This window comes from Trachinotus anak, unplaced genomic scaffold (assembly GCF_046630095.1).
Source record: "Trachinotus anak isolate AG129_WGS33_773 ecotype Australia unplaced genomic scaffold, CSIRO_AGI_Tana_v1 ptg000034l, whole genome shotgun sequence".
NCBI lineage: Eukaryota > Metazoa > Chordata > Actinopteri > Carangiformes > Carangidae > Trachinotus > Trachinotus anak.
Window position 1 is genome coordinate 3616502 of NW_027273885.1, and position 14920 is coordinate 3631421.

The following is a 14920-nucleotide window of genomic DNA, read 5'->3' on the forward strand; positions in this document are numbered from 1 at the left end:
CTCCCTTACATTCCCCACACACACACACACACACACACACACACACTCTGCATTTTACTGCCATATTACCATTTGGTCAAACAAGACTGTGACACCCATCTGTTGAGTATACACTATGGGGAACCTCACACACATACACACACACACGCGTCCATCCTCCCCCTCCACCCGCAGTGTTGTGTGTGGAGGGGGCTCACCTCACCCCTCCCCCTCCCTTCGACTGCATCTCTGGAATGAGGAGAAAATAGACTAAATGGGAGAAAGAAGACGCAACTGGGGACTTTTTTTTTTTTTTATGATTTCTACCCAAATGACTCCTCTTCCTCACTCTTGCCATTTTTTTATTTCACACTGTTACATGTGCCACTGACGGTCAACTGGTTTAGCCTCTGCCAGTCTTACATAAAAAACCACAGAAGAAGAAGAACCACAGAAGAAGAAGATGCCAACCAATGGAAAGTGATGAGACAAATTCTCTGTGTCCATGTTGTGCTTTTAAGACACCTGACTTTAGCACCCAACAAAAACTGGTGCGATGTGAAGATCGTGTAACCATGACGACGTTTACTTTCTGATTGGTCCAGATTTGTCTCAAAGCCCTCGTCTCTCTTAGACAGCACAAGCCAGAGTTAAATTCAGCTGCTTGGGAGACAATGAAAGTACACACACACACACATACACACACACACACACACACAGTGGTCTTGTGCTCGAGGGCATTAACCAAGTAAGAATCCACAGACTGGATCAGTATTGGTAGCAGTTCAGATTATTGACACAAACAGTAAGAAAACACATGGTGCACAGGTCAGTTAGAATAAAACACTGCAGCATCTGTGTGTGTGTGTGTGTGTGTGTGTGTGTGTGTGTGTGTGTGTTTTACATGATGCAGTGTGAGAAAGTGGATAAACTACACTGCATGATGCCGGTGATGACAGTGCTGGTCCTATATTACAGTTTCACTCACTCACTAGCGCAGGAAGACACTCAACTTGCCACATCGGTCTGGTTTTTGAATTCCTCATGTATGTTTGGAAAATTTAACCTTTTGTTGTTTTTTTGTTTTGTTTTTTTCCAAATGTATTTATTGCAATATGATCACAAGATGTGCTGTTCAGTCTCTTTTCCCCCTATACCTGATCTGAAGCTGAGGAGGAGGAAGTGTGTTTAGAGTAGGTAGATGGGATGAAGATGTTGGGTGTAGTGTGTTTTTAAAGGTTGGAGTGGCGTAGAGGTGGCGCTGCCGCGTCCACGCGTGACTTTGGAGTTTCGGTTCGTCGTAGCAATAAGTGCTTCTGTTGGGTGCTGGGCAACACGCTGACACACAATCACACACAGACAGGCAGATATGTGTACATTTTATGGACTGTATTGATAAATCACAAAGGGTGCTAGTTAATGACAGAAATGTGTTTTTTTGTGTGTGTGTGTGTATTTTGCTTAAAAGAAGCAGTTGAAGTCATTTTACCACAAACAAAACAACAAATCGCCATCAGTTTATTACCAACGCCTGCTTCCTCAGTGTTTTTCCAAAGAACCAGTCAAGCTAAAATTTCAAATGACTACTTTGCTTTTTGTGTCTTATCAGTTTTGTGTTTTAATTCTGCGCCATGACACAACAGCAGCAGCAGCAGCAGCAGCAGCTCTGGGAAACTTGAATTCACCTCTTACACACATAAAGGGACATTAGCTTGAAGGTAGCCGGCTGATAAAAGACACGTTCCTCCAGCTTCTGAGAAACAACACAGACAAGAAAGAGTCTGTCTCTGCAAGAAACGCCCAGAACAGAAGCGTGGAGTGTGTAGAGAGCGATACAGGGGAGATAATGATTGCGATTTGACTCAGTCTGCTGTCTTCAAACGCCATAGAGTGATATTTTCTGCCTGGCAGTAACTCACAGAGGCACTTCCAAAGACAGCCATGACCCTCAGAGTGCCTCTCTATGTGTCCACATGATGGGAGGAGTGGATTCAGGCAGGATGTGGCACACCCAGTTCCTCTCTCCCTCCCTCTATCTATCCATCTATCTATTGCTTTCATCCACCCATCAGCCTACAAACACATCATGAAATGTTTCCTGACGACAGAGCTGAGAGACAAGGCTCCGCTACCACCGGAGGCGCCCAGCGAATGATTAAGTGAGAGATGAATGGCACGTGATGCACTTTAGAAAAATCTAAGATGGACCTCAGTCGTGTATTTCTGAATGGCCTGCCCCCACTGCATTGTACACGCAGTGCATGGCTGCTTCCTAGTGGTGCATGATGCAAAGAATGTATACTCAGAGCTTCAGATGTAGATTTGTAATTCAGAACATGGGAAAAGAAAGATGCTGTTATTTTTTTATACTCAGAAAAAAAAAACTATTGCTTCACATGTTCATTATATTGCCTTTATGTGCACGGACAGCGTGGCAGAGTCTTGTCTCTCAGTTCAGGAACTTGTGTGGACATATGTATATCAGAGCTGCACATTCATCTTCACTAAACTGCATGAGTTAATTATCTGTAAAGGGTCAGAGAGAAGCGTATGGAGTAAAACAGGTGCTGAAATTATTCAATTGTGGTTTTTTTTAACGTTACAAATGTGAATTAATTTTTGTAAAGTGGAAAAAAATGTACATTTGTAATACAACTAAATTCACATTTGTACATTTCTCTGCATGTCATAGAAAATGATATAATGCAGAAGATAATAATGAATCTCCACACATTGGCCAAACTACATTTAATAAAAAAGTCAGTTTTGTCAGATATCAAATGACTAAGCTTCCGCAGATAGTATCCAGGAATTCAATATATTCTTTTGTATTTCTGCATTTTCTTTTATTTCTTTTGCATTTCTTTGTTCAACAGTTGACATTGTTGTATTACTTAAGTACAAAAATGTACAGAAATGAATTTTCCCCCAGGTCTGGGGCAAGGTGGCAGTTTGACAACCTTTATTTGTACATTGTAGATACAAACCAACACAGAGACATCGATCATTTTTGTAGTTATTCCTTGGAAATCTTATATGTTCAAATGCACATCACACACACAAGATACAACAATGTGAATTTGTACATAGAAATGTAGAAATTTTAATTTGCTGAGCTGTTAACAGTTTTCATTTTCAGCTCCTGAAACCTTATTTAAACTTGTCGTTCCAATACAACACATATCAGTAATTATGGCGCTAATTTTCCTCCATGCGTGGCCTCTCTGTCAGTGTGTCCTGTATTTGACTCTGATGCAGTACTCAACTATGAATATGAGTGATGATGGACATTTATGTTTCATTTGCTTGGTGACCCGTCCTGAACTCACTCTGGCTTAACATGAAATTAGCAGATTTACAGACTGTTTGTCTTTAACCATGAACTTTGTGATAATGGAGCCCGGGTGAATGAGTGATGGGTTACCAGGTAAAATCTTCATTCCCTCAAAATGGGAACCTAATCAGCACTTTCCTTCACTGCCGTACCTTAAACGACTCATCCCGTCCTCAACGCCATCATCCTCCTGGTCCCTTGGATTTGGATTCTGCATTACAGTAGTTTGGTTTGTTGATTGATGTATTGATAAATCGTTTATTCTCTGAAGATGAATCCATTGGCTTCTGGGTGTTTTTATAGCTGTGTGATGATAGGAAATGGGGATTTTAGATGAAACACTGACGCCTTGTTTCCCTCCCCCGGCATGTATGTTTTGTATCTTTTTCCTACCATGTTTCAGTTTAGTTTTGTTGTCTTTGATCTGATTTTTTTTCTCCGATGTTTACGAGAAGGTGTATTTTCATGGTCTTATATTGTATATTTGGTTTTCTTTTGTCTTGTACCACAGTATAGCCATTGTCACTGACAATATTTCAACTCATGCTGTTTCAACTGAAAGAAAAAAAAAAAGACAGATCAATATATGAAGCAAAATAAACACAATAATTTGTATAGATGTGTCTCTTTTTTCAACCTCTGGGGTCTTGTAAAGGCAGGACAGTACTGTTTCTGAGCAGCAGGGGTCAGACTCTCACTGTAACACTTCTACTTATTATATCTGGAGTCAAACAGAACAGAAACATCAGCTTAATACATACAGGACACCACTGTAAGTGATATATGGAGCAACCTATTGGGCAACTGCAACTACGCAGAGTTTCCTCAGCAATGTGTTAATCACAGAGGAACATCCTGAGTGGAAATACACTGTCTGAGTCGCCACAAATAAACAGGTTGAGCCAGAATTGGCGGTTTCTCCCTCCACTGGTCTGACCACACTGGGGCGTAGATACACTCAGACACTCCACCCTCTGGAAAGACAAGGAGTCTTGTATTATCCCTGTGCACCAGCCGATGCTTAATCCAGCTGCAATCACTGATACAGAAGTAACTTTGCAGCACTCATCATGACTTGTAACACCATGAATGACAATGATTTCCAACTATTTGATACCAGATACTGCAGAATCACATTAGGCTCACTGGGATCTTTGAGTCATGCAGCTCCACTCTGCAAATAAAAAGGGATGTGATTCTTTCTACTTTACACCGCAAAAGACAAAAAATCAATGTTGAGATTACTGGTGCTTAAATATTATTGCTTAATATGATTATTATTTGACTGATATTAGCTGCAGTAGTAGAATTAGAAGGCAGTAATAAAAAGCAGGATCAATAGTGGCACTAACACTATCTTGCAGGGGTACTGTCATGCACATAAAGCTATAATCACAACTTAACGTTCATTGTACCGACTGCCCGTGAACGTCACATGAAAGTTACCTGAAACTACAGGTGGGTGACTCCTCCTCCTTCGAAGCCACGCCCCCTCGCTCACATCACGACATCTTCCAGGAAGAAAACCCGAGGACAGGAGCGTCAACCGGTGGATGAACGACTCTCTGCCCGCTCGGACTCAAACTTTCTCCGGGGTTTCAACTTTGTCACAGGCTCGTTTTCGGACGGAGGCGCAGTCAAGATGCTGATTAAAGAATTGTGAGTATTAAAACTTTCTGAAACGGCGTCGTTTTTTTTTTTTAATCAGGTGGAAAACAAGACACACGGTCACTTTCTCTGTCGCTTACCTTATCAGTCTTTTGTCAAATTATTAACTACTTAAGAAATGAGGCTCGGATGAAGCTGCCGGTGTTTAAAATGTGTGTATCTCCAGTCAGCACCTCAGCTTGTTCGAGTTATTTGAACTCCGGTGTGGGACTCTCAGAACTCCCATTAAAGTTCTGGCAAATTAAAGCTTATTTGGTTGTTAGCAAAAGTACCTCCATGCTATAATTTGAAGTGAAGTATTTTTTGGATTACAATGAGAATGAGCGTCATTTCGGCATAGGAAAGTTTAACTTTGTGTTTGAAATAGCGGCGTAACTGAACCAAACCTTCAGGGTTGCGCTCCTCGCTTCTAACCCGCTGACATTACAGTGTAATTTGGTATGAAGTGGAAAACTATGGGTCCACCCAGACAATGTTCAGTTTAATTTCCATTGACTTAATTTGTTCTTTTAGGAATTGATTTATGGCGTAGTAGAGAAATCATCTCAAAATGATAATTCATCTTTGGTAAAACATGCCCTTTAATTTACAAGGAAAACAATCTCACGTTGGAAAGTGTTTGCACAGAGTTTGGGGGTTTTGAGCTCGGCAAATAACAAGGCTTGTGAGAATTGAGTCAGTTTATTTACATGACCAAATAAATCACAAACTTTCCTCCAAAGGGTTTGAATGAAGGGAGTGAATGAATTAATTCCTATCTTACTGTAGCTCCTGGGCCGGGCGGTTTTTATAGCTGCCATGTCATATGCACATCATTGCTGGAACATCATCCAGTAGCTGGCTGTCATATGACCATGGTGCAAAGTGCATCAAAAGGCTCAGCCCTGTTAAATTGTAATGCTGAGGGTGGTTGTCCTGTGCCTCAAGTCTACTGCCTGTGAGATAGAATAAATAGACCCCTTTAGTTAAGGTCAGACTGTGTAAACCGTGCAGGGTAACGATGTCTTTTTCATCACACCAGCCATAACGTTCATGCTTGGAGGGCTCCTCTTCCACTCTGATCTGTTCTGATGAAATATTCAGGCCCTGCTAGACTGGCAACAGGTGGCGATTAATTGCCTATTGTATCAACTCACACAGGAGAAGGACACACAAAACACACACACACACACACAGACATACAGGGTTTCCACCAAAATGTCCACGCTTATTTGCTCCCTCACAGTATCAGTCTTGATTGCAGTTTTATAATTTCCTCTTCCTCTTCTTTAGGTTCTCATCGTAGTGGGTCACTAGCAGAGAACTAACTGTCTCGCCACTTCCCAGTGCTCATTGTATATTACTGTTCAAAGCTGTTCTCTCTGAAAACCTGACTCGTGACGTTATTCTGTAAAGTGTGAACAGGCTGGTGCACATTTTATCTTAACTGTTTTTAAGGCAGGTGTTTCTTTAGGTCCTTGCTGAAGCCCCATGTCCGCCATGTCTGAATTGGCTCGGCAGTCGCCTCTTGCCACCAGCAAGCGAATAAATGTTTTTCCCGAAATGTCGTACTGTTCCTTTAAATCTCACACCTAGAAGCAGTTTGAAATGAATTCCATCTTTTGACACCAGATCATCAGCCTTTGTTTGAAGGCTGATGATTGTAAGTTAGGAGAAAGTGTTGGCATGTTTACCTGTGACAACATATCCTTTTTTATTATTAGTGACTGTTTTATGGCTGACTGGTAGATCTGTGCCCTGATGTCTCCTTGTTCCCTTTCTCTCTCTTGCAGCCGAATCGTCCTGCCCCTTTCAGTGGAGGAGGTAAGGACTCATTAGTTTGCTTTTAATACTAATGCTTTACATGATATCTGGCATTACTGTGATGTAAATGCTCCAGTTACAGCCGGACAAACCGCTTTAGAGATGGTCTGAGTACAGCTCATGTGTGCTCAGGTACGGCTCACATCAGGTGTGAAAACTGCTGTAACAAAACAGGAAGTGGACTGCTGTTTAGGATGTGATGTCATAACTATCCAATCATCCAATCAACTATTCAATCATTCGAACAGAGCTGCGAAACAATCTCTCTGGTCTAATGAAGAAATTAAATGCTCGCTTAAAATCTCAGCAGATGAAAACATACAATCACAACTGGACTCTACACACAAAAATGCAGAGATTTATGTAATAATTCAAGAGCTTTTATATGCACATGGATACAACTGCAAACAAACTAGGTGCAAACGAACACCTACTTTATTGGAGTGTGTAGATATGCAAGTAGACTTGTGTATGGAAAACACGAGTCTACAGGGACAGTTATACTGAGGCACTGTACGAAGTAATCACGAAAGCCTTAAATTTTGCCTTAATTTGTCATCACTTCCTCAGTTTATTTTACCAGCGGTTGGGGGGCGGCTTGTTCTGCTGCCCTCAAGGAGATTTCATCATTTTCAGCACCAGTTTCCCGTCTCTGTGGAGCTAGTGGATTAAACGTTATTAATATTTTTAGCTGCTCTTTAGTTTTCCTCACAGGAATCTTATCACCGTGCATATGTTCTAACTGCCTTTAGAGATGATTATAGGCATAACAGAGCAGATAGGATTTTACACATGCTACACTTAAGTGGCTGCCACTCAGCACAATATGTGCCCAGACGTGTGATGTTGTTGTTGGAGTGCACCGCTCTCTGCAGATGCCCTTGCAGTTTAAACACTCAGCAGTAGCTTCATATCAGGTGCAGAATTTATTTAGCTGTGTTTAATCTACCACACCACCGGCTGCTGCCATGTTGTCGCGAGATTAGTGCCAGACTCTTCACCTTATTTGTATGCAGACTTTTTCCTTTATTTTACAGAATGGCCACTGGCTCATTCTCCTCTTTAATCCACATGGTCCATACAACACTGCACTCTTTGTTTTTTCCATTGCTTCACTCAAAGCAGTAGCGAGTATTTCACTAAGCCACATAATCACAGTTTGCTGAGTGACGGGCTTTTCCTCTCTGATCCGTTTCGATGTTTAATGTTTTGTGGATTTGCGTGTTAGTTGAGTAACTAAGTGTGACCATTCCAGCAACTGGAGCTGGATTAAATCTGAATGAAACAGAGGTGATGCTCTGTAATCTTTGCATTTAATCAACATATGCTGTCGATATATGATGCAAGAGTCTTATGGTATGGAGGGGTACCTAAAAATGTGTAACAGAGTGCAGGATATCCAAACTACAATTTTTAATGTAAGCAGCTATTACTTTAGTCAATGCTTCTGTATTTTATATTTATAGTATCAAATGTGCTTTTTTGAAAATATAAGATATGGAAATTTAGGTTCAGATGCAAACATTTTGTTGTGCATAATATTTTAGAGAGCTGAATATTTGTTGATTACTCAACAACAGAGGGCAGAGTCAGGCAAGCTGTTTTCCATCTTTATGCTAAGCTAAGCGAGGCTAGCCAGTTGCTGGTTGAAGCTACATATTTACTCCCCAGACATGTGAGTGGTGTTGATCTTCTCACTTAACTCAGCAGAAACAGAAAATGAAGCTAAAACGTTGAGCTAATTCTTTTCATTGTCACGGTTTAAAATGACAAAAATTCACTGTTACACTGTTATAGCTTCTCAAATGTCAAAATGAGCTGATTTTCCAAGTCCAAGTCTTCCCTGATACTAAACATAATATTTAAAGGTTTAGATTTCCTACTTTCTGATATTTTATGGACAAAATCATCAAACGATAAAAGGTATATTAAGTTAGAGAACTAACAAGAAACATATTAAAAAAAACAATGATGAGAATTGAAGCATCAGAGACTTTTAGTCCCTAGTATGAGATCCAAATTTAGTTTCAACGCATGAAACACTGATGACATCATTATGACATCATTATGACATCATCAGGGTTAACTTTTTTTTTCAAACTTGATGAAGCATCTCCAGAACCACAGACACATATCATTCAACAGTTTTCACAGGTTGTAGTAGTAGAAGTAGGAGTAGGAGTAGTAGTAGTAGGAGTAGGAGTAGTAGTAGTAGTAGTAGTAGTAGTAGTAGTAGTAGTAGTAGTAGTAGTAGTAGTACTCATGTGCACATAATGGGCAAATTAAACTTGATGAGAAAAATCAGTGCAGTTCTTAATTTAATCAATAAAAAAAAAGATTGTTCATGAATAAATAGTAGAAATCAACGTTGTTTGTTACAGCCCTGATTGATTGAATATATTCACAGAAGTGAAGAAAAATCATACATTTCAGATAACGTAACAGAATACAGCTCATTCATTTCATTTTGTGTTTGTTGTTAGTAATGAAATTACAACCTTAAAATAGAAATTATTCAGTTCCTATGCAGCTCTGTATGGAAGAGGTGCTGGACACTGATGGCTTCAAACACGTTTCAACAAGAAAACACTTGGGAGGATGCTGTTGCTTGGGGTGGTGAAGTCATGTTAACGGTTATTCCCATGTGACTTAAATGCCACATAAGCTTTGTATTCTCATTATAAATAAATTAAACGTTCATTCACAGTCCACACCTGGTTTCTGTCAGTCAATCGCCTGATGTGAACCAGCAGGTTCACTTTTTTAGTCTCAACAGGTTTTGTCCAGTGTTCAGGTTCAGCCTGTTTGCTGTTTGTAGCCGAATGTTGTCAAAGTAAAGATCTGCATTATGTCTGACTGTCCTTGACAATGAGAAGACCTGGTTCTGCACGACTAGTCACATTCCTGAGTACCTACTCACAGCGGCGAGGCCGAGCATCTGCAGCTACCAAAATAGGTTATTAGCCTGTAGCGGCGCTCTGTCTCTGGGGAGAAGAGGGCTTGGCCTGGTTCAGCGACAACATTTTTGTCCAGCTAAACTGCAAATGGCAGAAGATGTGTCGAAGTGAACTGTAGCTCAAATGCAGAAGCATTTATTAATCTCACAGGGGGGATAAAAACACCAGTTTCTCCACCCGCAGGGGACCAAACTCTAAGGCAATTAACATTTGCTAAAAAGTTTTTTTGTGTGTGTGAAGTTGGAGTGTGCTGGCCAGGCTGATGTGAGTCACTCTTTCCAGTGTCACAACAGTTTTACATGACTCAGGAAGGGTTTGAACTATGGGGACTGGAGGAGGAAGAAGAAGAGGAAGAGAGGGGAAAGAAGTCAACAAAAAGCTTACTCTGCTGTTTTTTGTTTTTTTTTTTTCAATGCTGAAGTCTGTGTCTGGAATAAAGGAAAATGGTTAACTCACGGTCATTTACATGAATGGTTAACAGAGGTCAAAGTTAAATAGCAGTCTAACGATCATCTAAATCCCATCTTTTGTTGTTTTGGGTTTTTTTTTCAGTATGCTTAGCCAAAAGCTAATGTAGAAACTAGTGAGGTTTTTTATTTTTTTTACAAATCGTACAATGTAATGAAGATTCATAACCTTGGGTCATCTTTTAATATGGAAAAGAAGCATCTAATTCATTACTCATTATTTGGCCACATGGGGGCAGCAGAGAAAACACACTGGGTTCATCAGAACCGAATCACAGCAGAGGATGTGGGACATTAAACCAAAACAATGAGCTGAAAGAGCAGCTCTGCAGTCGAAGCACCGACGCATAATTCAGGGTGAGAGAAATGATTCAGTTGATGCACAGTAACTCTCCTCTTGTCCTCCTTCCAGTACCAGGTGGGTCAGCTGTATGCGGTAGCAGAGGCCAGTAAGAACGAGACGGGTGGAGGAGAAGGTGTGGAGGTGTTGGCCAACGAGCCCTATGAGAAGGATGGAGAGAAGGGACAGTACACCCACAAGATCTACCACCTGCAGAGGTTGGCTGCTCCACACTGTTACAAAATGCATATCTCAGACTAAAGAGGAATATCCAGAAAACATTGTACCTCTTTCCAAAGAGGAAACCCTGACGACGGCTTCAATTAAGGAAAACTGTGAAGAGTAATCTGGTTTTACTACAAAATTTTACCGAATGTGTCCTATGTTTCTGTGTGTGAATTTACAGTTACAAGAGTTATTTGTGATTTTTGCACACTTCTACATTAATTTGTCTGTGTGTTTACAGTAAAGTGCCAGGTATCATCCGAAGGTTTGCTCCGAAAGACTCTCTGGAGGTTCACGAGGAGGCCTGGAACGCTTATCCTTACTGTCGAACCAGTGAGTTGTTGAACCCCCACCCCCACATACATACAACATGATGGGTGACAGCTAATGATTTAATACTGCATATAGCAGCCCATTCTCAGCCACATTACTTTGTGTGTTGTGGAGTTCCTGACCTGACAACCTGGATGCTCAGAATCTGTATGTTATAAATGAACCTTTTATCTCCTTCTCTTTCTGATCCATCCTTCTTCCATCACGGTCAACCTTCTCTTCTGGTGCAGTCCTTACAGTAAGTACTCTTTCTTTTTTTTAGTCCATAAACATTATGACCAAATTTCATTTTATAACTATAGTACAGGGAGTGAAAGATGAGATGGTAACTATGTTAGACGAGAGGTGAAATGATGAGTTAAACTCCACACAGTAGCTGTTCTGTGTGTGCATTTACTTGTGGACATTGCGCTGCTCCTTTTTTTTTTTTTTAACAAGCTTTAATGTAATCACTATGTGTGCACACATGGAACTATGTGATTGTTGACTGACGTCATCATGTGTGTCTCCCATGCTTACAGAATGCCTACATGAAAGATAACTTCATGATTAAGATCGAGACGTGGCACAAACCTGATATGGGCGATCAGGAGAATGTAAGTCGTGTCATTTTGGAGATAGCAGCATAAATTAAGAACAAAAAGTAAGATAAACATAATACATGTGAGACATCAGCATGTTAGCATTGTCACTGTGATGCATTAGCAGTCAGAGGTAATTTTAGTTAATATATACTTACTCAGATTCTGTTAAACAAATCTGACTCAGCAGTATCCCAAATTTAACATTTTCCTTGTTGTAATGGTAAATTATTACAACATTATTATTATTATTATTAAATATAAGTATCTTATAACTGTGTCTATTGTTGTTTTATACATTAACTCTAATACTTGATCCCAAGTTATAGCACAATCAAAGGTATCTTCCTATTTTTTACAGGTACTATATGGGATAACAGATCTGGAGTTTAAATAAAATTTATAGATATTTTTAGTTATCTGTTTTTTTTGTCCAGCTCATATTTCTTGTAGCAGGCCTTTGCCTTTGACTTTATTTGTGTAAGTCTACTGGAAGAAACTGTGGACAAAATAACTACTGCTTGTTCTGTGCTCAAATGCCTTACATAGTTCAGGTGAAACTAATATAGTGAAACTGCTTTTTGACAATGATGGGATAACATTAATCCAAAAATCACTACTATAGGTTTGGAGTCCTGTTGTCTTTCAATTCAAACCTTCATTTTCTGATCAACTACACTTACAAACAGGAAGTCTGATACGTGTTCTTTGCCTTTACCAAGCAACTGACCTGACTGATGGTTTGATTCTTGTCTTGCTGCAGGTACATGGACTAGACCAAAGCTCATGGGAAGCAACTGAGATCGTTGACATTGACATTGCTGACAGAAGCTGCATAAGTGCAAAGGTAAGAGGGAAAAAAGCTTTTTTTAATGTGTTTTGGAAATGAGCTCGGGTTTTTGGTCAGATTTTTCACATACTAGCTCAATCACAATAAACATTCAGTATAATAAACCAGCTGCTTATAATGTTGCTTCCTATTTGTCTCAGCTATGCTGTCTGTCATTGTACTGGTTGCATTCACTCTTTAGGACTACAAACCAGAACATGATCCAGCCATATTTAAATCAGAGAAGACGGGTCGAGGGCCTCTGGGACCTGACTGGAAGGTACGACACCTCACTTCACCTTCACTTTGGCTCGCTCCATTAAAGAAATTAAATCACTGACTTTAAAGGAGGGAAGACTGAGTGTTAATGTTATTTGTGCATCTGTGTTTTTTGCAGAAAGAACTCGTGAACAACCCCAACTGTCCACACATGTGCGCCTACAAACTAGTCACTGTTAAATTCAAGTGGCTGGGACTACAGGGCAAGATAGAAAACATGATTCAAAAGGTACAAAATGAGATTTTTGAGATCAGTTGCCTTCCTTTGGCCAGTGTGTGGATTTCTGCACACATTACTAGACATCTATTTCAAATTACCTTAACAGTATATTTCCCTGCACTATTATCTTATCTTTCCTCTCCCTCTGTTTCTCTGTCCAGGTGGAGAAGCGTTTGTTCACCCACTTCCACAGACAGCTGTTCTGCTGGATCGACAAGTGGATCGATCTGTCGATGGATGACATACGACGTATGGAGGAGGAGACGAAGAATGAGCTGGATGAGGTGACAGAGCACAGAATACTGCACCACTGCACCTCTCAATAGAACAATAAACTTGTCTTATTATAATAAGTTGGCATCATCACATAACACGGAAAAGATACTGTGAATGTCCAGAGACACATCGCATTATATGACTGATGTAGACAAGATATTTTGGGCTGATTTCTCAGTTCAACCAATAACAAAGAACAGTTAAAGAAATATTGATCATTAAGAGTCAAGGAACTAAGTATCCACAATTAAAAATAAATAAGAAAAATTTACCACCAACCAGATTCGATTATATTTTGATCCATTTAAAGTGAATCTCAGTTTCTTGATCCACTGTGTAAAAGAGGGAAGGCAGGCATGTATATATAAATGGATTTGGTGTATTATTTTGCTCCCAACAGCAGTGCTTGTGCTAAATAAAACAAATCAGGCACTTTTGTACACTTCTCAGTAACATATGTGTCTCTCTGTGTCATAGATGAGGAAGAATGATGAAATTAAAGGCATGGCGGCTGAGGATTGATTGCAACTGACGGGCTAACGCTGTGAGTATTAAACCATAGTTCTGCAGAAAGTTGACATGTAGCATTTTGAACAGGATTAATCTTTTTTTTTTTTTTGTTCCCTCTGAAACAGGAGGATGTGCCTTCCTTCAGCAAGCTCGGACTCCTCGCCTCACATTCTGGACCTAGAACAGCTTGATAGGCATAATCAAGAATGCCACACAAATATGCTAGTGAAATTTGCTCTTAATAAGAGCTCATTATTGTAAAGCATTTGTGTGCATTTATGGACTACATTTGAATACAACTACAGGAGCTTTTAGATTTATTTTTTTAAGAGACAAGTTTGCAAGTTGGGGAATCCCTTCTGTGGATGAAATGTTCTTGCTTATGCCTATTTGGTCGTCTTGAATTTTAAAACACTGGGGAACAGGTGTGGGTTGTCTCTGAAACAACATTCCTGATTACTGATATCCTTTTTTTTTTAATAGCGGTTATTTGTATTTTGTTCTTTTTCTCGATTTTGTACTTTCCATTTCTCAGTGATTTATTGTTTACTTACCAGAGGAAGTTTTCTGTCTACATACACAAAAGCTCCAGAGTTAAATTGTTTTTGTCTTTTTTTAAATAATTGACAAAAATAAAATAGGCTTCATTGCTTTTGACAAATTTCTTCCCTGATTTAAAAAAAATACACTTATTGCTCTGTTTTCTCAAACTGGAAATTCATAATAACATGGTGGCTGGAGGCAAAACTATAACATATGAGGTATTTACATTGAAAGTACTTAATATACAGTGTAATCTGGGTCTGACAGCACCATCTGATGGTCAGGCGGTTGGTTTAGCTTTATATGATGCCAACTGCTGTGTTTTAATTATAGCTTTGGGTAAGGTTTTGAGTGTTAGTGATAGTGTGAGAAAAACCTGAACTCTGAGCAGATTTCTAAATGACTGATGCATGAAGCAGTTCACTCTTGACAACGAAAGCTTGGCCTAGGATGCATCATTGTAAGCCTTGTCCTGTTTTCGATGAAATAACCTGTATTTTAATGTAATGTTTTATTTGATTGTGTAGTATATTAAAGACAATTTATTTGTTCCTTGCTTTTTGTGTATTTGTACAT

The 14920-nt window shown here is 39.7% G+C and overlaps 1 protein-coding gene across 1 annotated transcript; it reads left to right on the top strand.

Annotated features, from left to right (window-relative positions):
- Window positions 1-4813: 4813 nt before the first annotated feature.
- Window positions 4814-14900, top strand: LOC139614529 (phosphatidylinositol transfer protein alpha isoform-like). The gene is made up of 12 exons (XM_071471861.1): window positions 4814-4972; window positions 6754-6784; window positions 10621-10766; window positions 11015-11106; window positions 11337-11344; window positions 11628-11702; window positions 12451-12534; window positions 12719-12796; window positions 12914-13024; window positions 13177-13299; window positions 13769-13835; window positions 13927-14900. The coding sequence occupies exons 1-11, from the start codon at window positions 4956-4958 to the stop codon at window positions 13811-13813; spliced, it is 810 nt and encodes a 269-aa protein (XP_071327962.1). The 5' UTR covers window positions 4814-4955; the 3' UTR covers window positions 13814-13835; window positions 13927-14900.
- Window positions 14901-14920: the final 20 nt, after the last annotated feature.